At 36.9% G+C, this 9,160-nt stretch overlaps 1 protein-coding gene and 1 pseudogene across 1 annotated transcript in view; one reads left to right on the forward strand and one right to left on the reverse strand.

Annotated features, from left to right (window-relative positions):
* LOC101310161 overlaps positions 1-1,899 on the reverse strand; it is a 4,733-nt gene extending 2,834 nt beyond the window's left edge. Inside the window, exon 1 of the mRNA XM_004307153.1 lies at positions 799-1,899. Within this exon, the coding sequence (XP_004307201.1) occupies positions 799-978 (180 nt within the window). The 5' untranslated portion in view covers positions 979-1,899. The remainder of the gene's footprint in view (positions 1-798) is intronic.
* Positions 1,900-3,734: 1,835 nt separating this feature from the next.
* On the forward strand, positions 3,735-5,703 carry LOC101302707 (annotated as a pseudogene; the record flags this gene model as incomplete).
* Between the last annotated feature and the right edge of the window lie 3,457 nt (positions 5,704-9,160).

The raw sequence follows: 9,160 nt of genomic DNA on the forward strand, positions 1-9,160 counted from the left end.
TATATATATATATATATATATATATCTGCTTTGTTTCTGTATTTCAAGTAGAATGCAGCTAACTATACACAGAATTTCCCCCCAACGATCACCGCACATGCCCTTAAAATCAACTGTACTTGACTATAAACAAAACAAAGGTTTCAAAATCCTGTCTCAAAGTTCTATATTCTATTGTGGCTTAAGCAAGTAGTTGAGTCATAGTAATTCAATTTGAATTGTAACCGAGTCTTCTCCTAGTCAGCTATATTCTAAATTACTAAAGTAAACCAGCTATTTCCGTTGTAACTAAGGTTCAGTTATGCTATTTTCACAAGCAAGCTATGCCAAGGGTTCCTCTATAGTACATTGGTACATCAATCTACCTGATACAAGTAGACTAGCTTGATTCAGAGGTAGACCGGCTCCATTTCTGTGTCAAACTAGTTTAAATTTGTACCGAAACATGTGACAGACTGTTCCACATATGAAATGATCAAATGAATAAACAAGAAAAGAATGTTCACATTTAATCTTGCTTTATTTGTTTTCTGGACGGATTTATTATGGAATGTAATAGCATAGAGACCTCTGGCAATACTACAAGACTTCCCATCTCTATGACTATGAATGAATGATAGTAATCATAGTATTTACTAAAGAGCTAACATTGACAATAACTTTACGTACCTAAGTCCTAAAGTCTAAAGAAACATTACTGGGAATCATCTAGAAAATTCCCATTAACAATCTTATACCTTTAACTGAGATAAAAGGAAGATAGAGAGAGGGGGGGGGGGGGGGGGGGGGGGAGGTTACCTCTTTTTCAGGAGCACATTCTTCCACATTACAGTCGGCGTCATCAGAGGAAGCTCTGAGAGTGAGATTATGAGTGGTTTTGTGATGTCGATTGGAGAAGAAGAAGGTGGTCTTCTGGGCAGGGAATGTGCGTGTCAATGTGTTGGCTGCCATAACAGCATGGGCTGTAGCACTTGCCATATTCTGGGAATCGTCCTCCTCCAAGTCAATGAGACTTCTTGGGTTTATGTGTGGAAAGAAGAAGAAGAAGAAAAAGAAAGAGGGAGGCAGAGAAGGAAGGAAGGATGATATTGTTCCAGTTGAGTGGATTGGGTGCGCGCTCGAGGAGAGGGAGCAGTGGATTTCGAGATGCAAACGTGTCAACTCATCTATCCTCCAAAACCTTAACCTTTTTGCTGTTTTATTTATTTATTTTTTTAATAAAAATAGATAATTTTATTACTTACGTCAACTGCGTCGCTAAAACATAAAAGTAAAATTGAGATGCCAGACAACTGAAGAAAAAAAATTAAAAAATAAAAAATTAAAAATTAAAAAAATGATGGGTTAATCCATCTAGGCTACAATTGCAGCCCAGATAAATTAGAGGCCACCAAACCCATCACTCTTCCTTCCTTCCCTCACTTCAGCCAGAACCAGAACACGGCACCATCCAATTTCGGCGGCTGGCCTCTCCCTTCCACCGTCGCGAGCTCCCTCAAAAGCAAGCTGAACCGCCGCCTTCTTTGCACTTCGATAGGAACAACCCGATCCAAGCAGCAACTAAAACCCTAATCGCTGGACCCCACCAAGTTCTAATCCGATCCAAAATTCTGACCAGACTCAGACCACCACGTCCACTGAAAGCCACAAAACCTCTAGATCGATCCCAAGTCCGATTTGAAGCAAAGAAGTCGCACCATGGTCCCGCCACCCAAACAGCAAACCGACGTTGCCCACGAAGGCATCGTCGATCCCAGCCACAACAAGGTCAAAAGCCTCCCTCCGTGCCGCCGAAACCACTCAGAGATCTACCCTCGCCGCCTACGACGATCTGGACTGGCCTCCTACGACCTATTCAGATCGATGCCGTCACAACTGCCCTGCTCGATCATACTCTCCTAGGGAAAGCTAGAAAGCCGACTTAAACTCTTTAAATAAAGTGTTAATTTAATACTATTATTATTTTAAAAGGGGAAGATTTGAACGGGACCATAAAATTGAGAATTAGGCGAAGACTTTTTAATTAATGGTTGATTATATCTATTTTTTATCATATTTTGTTATATCAACCATTTAGTTTTAAAGGCCTATATAATAATATTATTTTTATAAATTTTCAGCCAAATTTATAATTATTAAGAAATCAAACTAGAAATTAGATCAAATCAATGGACGATCTAAATCTGTTAAACTTGAACAGTTCAAGTTTATAATAGGTAAACCACATTTATTAATGTCTTATGATCTTCAAATTGGATGAAAATTTACAGAGATGATTTGCTCATATATACATATATATATGTATATTAAACGGTCAAGATGTGGATATACGATCGAAAAAAAGGGTGAAACGAAGAAGTCCTTAAGTAGTCATCAACTTAGCAGTCTCCTTATTTTAAGATATGGTGTCTAAATCAAGGTTCTAAAAAACGGCCTAAGCTGTCGCCTACGTGCCGCCTGGGCACCTGGAGAAGGGTTGTCGTCCTGATTTTAGGAAAATCGGCGAGTGTAGGCGGCTGGCCGTTTTTTGGCCGCCTGGGCGGGCGTCTAGTCGGCTGGGCGGACAAAAAACGTTTTTTTTTTGTAAGTGCAAACCAGAAAAAAAAAAACGTAATGTACCCTAAGTCGCTAACAGCCTCGCCTCTATTCTCTCTTCTGAGTTCTGACTCTCCTATCTGTGTCTCATCTCTGTCTCTATTCTCACCTCTCTCGTCCGCTCTAGTTTGAGTAGTCTCTCCTTCTTCTCTCAGACTCTCACTCTCTCGTCGGTAGAGTCATAAGTCAGCGGCGAGTCGGCGACGAACGGTAGCAAGACGGCGTCGCACAGCGGCAAAGCGTGCTCATCCCGGTCCCTGCAAAGAGAGTCAACTCTCTCCCGGCAAGGCTTGACGTCTTCACTCTTCAGTCTTCGGGTCAGTTCATTGAATTTGAACTTGGTAATTGGTAATTGATGAATGATGAGTGATGACTTGTTAATTTGAGTGACGTCTGTTAGTTTGTTCATTCACTTCAATGAATTGATAATTGTTACTTTGTTAGTCGATTTGATATTTGATAATATGTTTACCAATGTTCATTGAATTTGGTAATTGGTATTTGGTAATTGCTAAGTTGCTGAGTTGCTGTTGTTGTTAGTTTGAGTCATTGAATTGTTGAGTTGCTGAATCTGTGAACTGTGAGTCTGTGATTGATTACAAAATATATACAGGCAAATATGGCAGGCACTACTTCTTCCTCTGCATCTAATCTAGTTCCGGGGCTGAATCGCCAGAATAGGCCAGTCTTGAAGGCTAATTCAACTGATATGGGTTGGGAATATGTAGTGAAAGCTGATCCTACAAATCCAAATAGATTGAAGTGTTTGTTGTGTAATAAAGTAGTAAGTGGTGGAATAAACCGAATCAAACAACATATTGCAAACATCAAGGGGAATGTTGACTGTTGTAAGAAGAGTTCGGATGAGGACAAAGCCAAATATATCAAAGCTATTGAAGATGGGCGAAATAAGAAGAGGCAAAGTTTCTCTTTGAAGAAGAATTGAGGCAAGAAGTTGTTATTGAAAAAGATGAAAAGGAAGAGGATGGATCAAGTCATGAGACAAGAAGAAAGAGGCGCTTTCTTGGACCTATGGACCGTTATGCATTCGCCATTGATCCCGATTCTTCATTGGATGGAAGCAAGAAGATGAAGCAACAAAATATGAATGATTCACTTTTCAAGGAAAGAACACATAATGTGCATCTTTGGCTAGATGGGTGTATGAAGCCAGCCTTCCTTTCCATGCCATTGAGAATGATAGCTTCAAGAGGTTTGTGGAAGCGGTTGGGCAATTTAGCTCGGGTTACAAACCACCAACCCAATCCATTGTTGAAGGAAGAGGTGGAGAGAACTAAGGGCTTATTAAAGAGGCAAGAAGAGGAGTGGGCAAAAAATGATTGCTCTATGATGACCGATGCATGGAGTGACTGGAAAAGAAGAAGTATCATGAACTTGTGTGTTAATTGTGCGGAAGGGATAATCTTTGTTTCTTCTAAGGAACCATTGGATGAGTCACACACTGGAAAATATATTTTTGAATATGTGGACAAGTGCATTGAAGAAATTAGGCCACAAAATGTTGTTCAAGTGGTGACGGATAATGCTTCAAACAACATGGCGGCGGGAGATTTGTTGAAGTTGAAAAGGCCAACAATATTTTGGACTTCTTGTGCAACTCACACAATCAATCTTATGCTTCAAGGAATTGACACCCAACCTAAATTCAAGAATGTGATTGACAAGGCAAAGAGTTTCACCATCTACATTTATGCACATCACAAGACTTTGCACTTGATGAGAAAGTATACAAAGAAAATAGACACAATGAGGCCGGGAGTCACAAGATTTGCAACCGCTTTCCTTACTTTACAAAGCTTAATTGAGAAGAAGATTGAATTGAGATCTATGATTACTAGTGGTGAGTGGAGTGAAAGCAAGCATGCAAAGAGTGCAAAGGGGAAGGCGGCTACGAGTATATATATTGCTTTGAGTCCTTCTTTTTGGAATGGAGTAAATCTTTGCTTGAAGGTGTTTGCCCCTTTAGTCAAGGTGCTTCGCCTTGTTGATGGGGATCGGAAGCCATCAATGGGCTTTGTGTATGGAGAGCTACAAAAAGCTAGAGAAGAGATTAAGAAGACAAGCAAAAATCAAGAAGCTCACTATCGTCCAATCCTTGACATTGTTGATGGGAAAGCCCGTGAACAACTTGATAGTCTATTGCATTTAGCGGGATACCTCTTGAACCCTTATTACACATGTTGATCCAAGCATTGTAAATGATGGAGTGGTCATGGATGGGTTTATTGAATGTGTAGAGAATTTCTTTGGTGATGATCTTGACATTCAAGATAAGGTGACAAATGTAGAATTGCACAAGTACTTGAAGAAAGAGGGTTCATTTGGAAAACCTATCGCTTTGAAAGGATACTCACAAGATAATGAAAATTATAATCTGGGTAAGAAAACTTCATAAATTTTTTATTTTGTCATTAGTATTGTTTATTTGTTTTGCTTTTGTAGTTTTGACTAATTAATAATGTTGTTGGCTTTCTATGTTTTTGTAGTTGGTTGGTGGAATATTTATGGAAATCAAGTACCAAAATTGCAAACTTTGGCTAAAAGAATACTTGGTTTGACCACAAGTTCATCCGTATGTGAAAGGAATTGGAGCGCTTTTGAGGGGGTAATTATTTTCTTAATTTATATAGTTTTGCACTCATAGTCTCATAATATTTATGATAATTTACTCTCTCTTTTTATTCTTAATTTAGATTCATACAAAGAAAAGAAATAGACTTGATACAACAAGGTTTAACAATTTAGTCTATGTCCAATTCAATGCCAAGATTCTCAACAAAAAGAAAAGAGAGAAAGAGAAAAATGTGGATGTTCTTCTTGCTAGTGAAGCTAACTAATGCACAAGGTTGGATTGTTGATGGTGGTAATGAGGATACTTTGTCCGATGTCACTAATGAAATGGTTGAAAATGATTAAGGAGTGGATAGTGGCTTAGAGCCTAGGAGAAGTTCTAAGATTCAAGAAATAAGAGAACTTGACGAAGATTTTGATTCGGATGAAGAGGAAGAAGAAACTATGGATTTTGAATTTGACTCTGATACCGAAGAAGTACTTGAAGGATATGGAGAAGAAGAATTGGAGGAGTAGGCTTGCAAGAATGTATTTTTCTTTAGGGTAAAATATTGTATAGTCTTTGTGGTTTGAAGTCGACATATGTTTAGTCCTTATGATTTTATTTTAATCTGAATAGTCCTTAAAGTCACGATTTTTCATCCAAATAGTCCTTATGGTTTTATTTTAATCTGAATAGTCCTTAACGTCAGGATTTTTCATTCAAATAGTTCTTATGGCCTTTAACTGAGAAAATTGTCAGAAGGGCTATTATGAAAAATCATGACTTTAAGAACTATTCAGATTAAAATAAAACCATAAAGACTATTTGAATGAAAAATTGTGACTTTAAGGACTATTTAAATTAAAATAAAACAACAAGGATTAAACGGATGTCAACTTCAAACCACAAGAACTAAACAAATTTCAATTCTTTTCTTTATTTGAATTGTTTTTTGGACATTGCTGCCTAGTTGGTGAATTGTGTTTTTTATTTTCGGATTTTCCTAAGGACATTGTTGTTTAATTGCGTTTCTTACTTGCTTCAATGACATTGTTGTTGAAATGTTGAATTGTATTTCTTATTTTCCTAAGAACATTGTTGTTAGTACATTTTTAAAGACATATGTTATGTATTTTCATTATTTTAGGTATTATATGTTGTTTTTTTCATTATTTTTAGACATTATAATACCTATTTTAATTGTATTTATATAATTATTTGTTATTAAAAAATAAAATAAATACAAAAATATAAATCCGATTAATCCCCGATTAATCTTTTGGGCGCTGTCCGCCCGACTAGCGCTCAACGTTTTTTAGAATCTTGGTCCAAATATAGAGAAAATGTGACAATTTCCAAATTGGGTGAAAGTCTAAAATATCAAAACATTCAGTAATGACAACTCTCAAAAGTGATATTTTTATTTGAGTGTTGCTTTCAAATTTATATTAGGAAATATATATCTCGCGATTTGATCAGAGATATTTGGTTTTAGATATATTCTTCCTAATTTATTTCTTAGAAAACGATGAACATACATGAGCACACTCAACATAATACTACCAAAAAATAGAGAGCATATGCAACATAATTGGATCCATTTTACATGCCAACTGAGCCTAGTCTAGTCATATCTCTAGCAAGAGTTATATGGTGTTTCGCCTACATCTAAACCTGACGTGCTCGTTATCGGGCACTCAATTTAAAAACCCTTTTTTTATCAGAATGTAGTATTGGTAAATAAGGTTCGATCAATCTGGGGACTTAAAAGGCACTCATGCAGTCACGGTTACATTAAAGAGTCTGTAACTATAAGTATTTACAAGCATTCATTTACAAATATACATATGATACAAGGTAATAGGGGGTTTTGAAGGCTTGTTCTATGTTCCTAAAAGAAAATAAGATATGGTTCAGGTGATCAATTCATTCCACACATCCATCAGAGAGAAACTCAGATTTTGACCATACATCAAAGTTCATGTTTCAACCTTAACAATCTGATAACATGCCAATTCAAAGAACTAGAAACAATCTCAAAACACAAGCCTACGAGGTCATGCATTTTATAGTTCTACTTACTTATCCCTTACTTATCCCTAGCACAGAACGTTTAGAACTAGGACATCTCACGCAAGGTTGCTATCAATACTATGAGTATCTGTTTACACTTAACATGAGTCCTTAAGATCTATAGAACGAGATTGAACACAATTATATCATGAACGTCACAACAAGGAATTGCATAGTATATGTATTCAGCTATATCTATGACACAGCTTCCACCACTGGAGATCTACACTTACCTACGAGGCTTAGCAAAAATCATGGCATTAGTTAGTGATAGGTGCATAATTATACATTATTTGTATCAAAATCCTCTATACTTTCTTTGTTTGTTCGGTGTATTTTCTAGTTATTTACTTTGTTTATTTGTTTTCTAGGTGTTCCGAAGCAAATAAGAAGAAAAGAAGGAAAAGAGGGAGTGGAAGACGAAATTCAGAAATCTGCCTTTGAAAGTCAGCCAACTACGACGGAGCACTAAGGGCAGCTCGGGAAGAACCAGATGATGAGTCTTATATGAACGGAAAGCTACAGATGTCAGTTTTCCATAGCATTTTACGGTTCGTGAATATCATTTTCCTAGAAGAAGTTATGGCAAATTTAGTACCGTAAGGTCAATCTGCGCGTGAATCTGACTGTTGATAGGAATTTGTGTTTTGAGGCCCAAATCACACCGGGAGGACCATGGACGAGTTTGTACTTCATTATCCAACTTATTATCTCGATGTGGAGCTGATTATGAAGAGTTAAATGAGTTGGCACACTTACATTGGTCCTACAGATGTACACCAATCAAAATGTCCAAGGAAACCTAAATCAAGAAGGATTGGTTGAAAGAAGCAATATAAAAACCTATGCTATCACTCTTGACGGCTTCCTCTTCTTCTTCTCCGCTCCTCCACCCATTCTTCTGTTTTTGTTATAATGTCTATTTAGTTTCTCTTAGTTAGGGGCTGCTTGAAGCCCTAGACATGAACAACAAGATTATTTGAGTTTTGGTTTTAGTTTCATTTAATCCAAGATGAGATTTGGTTTACTATTATTGCATTGACGAATTCTTTTCTTGTATGCTTTGAGTGCACGCTTAGTATACATGTTAGGGTTCTATAGCTTTGATAGTTTGATGCCAGTGTCAATATTGGACTCCTCAAACTATCTAGAGAAGCAATTGTTAGTTTTCGCTAGCAAGTAAACTAAATCCTAGGTTTAGCAAGGCGCTAAGTTTATTGCGATGTCTTGTGATGTCTCAAATCCTTTTAGAACTTAAGGATCTCTGCATGTTTAATCTAATAAGTGTACTTTTAGATTGCATTACTTGAGAATAGTTTAGGTGCAGAGCACTTCTTGCCTAGCGTACGAAGTAATTAAGAAAGGGTAATAGGTTGTGTTTCAAGCGTACCGAACCAACCTGAGCATCTTCATCTAGATTAATTGAACTATAACCAAACAAATTGTCTTGCGTGTGATTGTCAGGGTGGATTGCATCTTCCCTAGCTAGTTTTATCTCATTGTTTCCCAAAACCAAAACCAAAATCAGTTTTCGTCACTATTCTGTCCTCCGTTTTTCAGTATTTATTTGACATAGTAAATGAACTTCGATTCATCTGAATTTTTGTGTGTGAGTCCTTCTGTGTGTCTAGTTCGAGTCTATAAATTCTTGTATTTTTCCGACTTGTTTAGGTTAGTCAACTAATTAGGTTTTCGACTGCTGTTCGCTAGGATCAGTAGTCACTTTTGTGACATCTTTTGAGTAGTTAGATTCATTTAGTCCTCTGCGGGAATGACCCTTATTTAGCAATACTATAAACGATGATCTAGTAGTGAATAGGGAAAATAAATTGGTTTAGAAATAACCGATCAGTTAGCATGCATTCTAACATAGGTATATCAAACAATAACACATACTTTCTAACCTATGAGTTGACA

This window comes from Fragaria vesca, linkage group LG7 (genome assembly GCF_000184155.1).
Source record: "Fragaria vesca subsp. vesca linkage group LG7, FraVesHawaii_1.0, whole genome shotgun sequence".
Taxonomy (NCBI): Eukaryota; Viridiplantae; Streptophyta; class Magnoliopsida; order Rosales; family Rosaceae; genus Fragaria; species Fragaria vesca.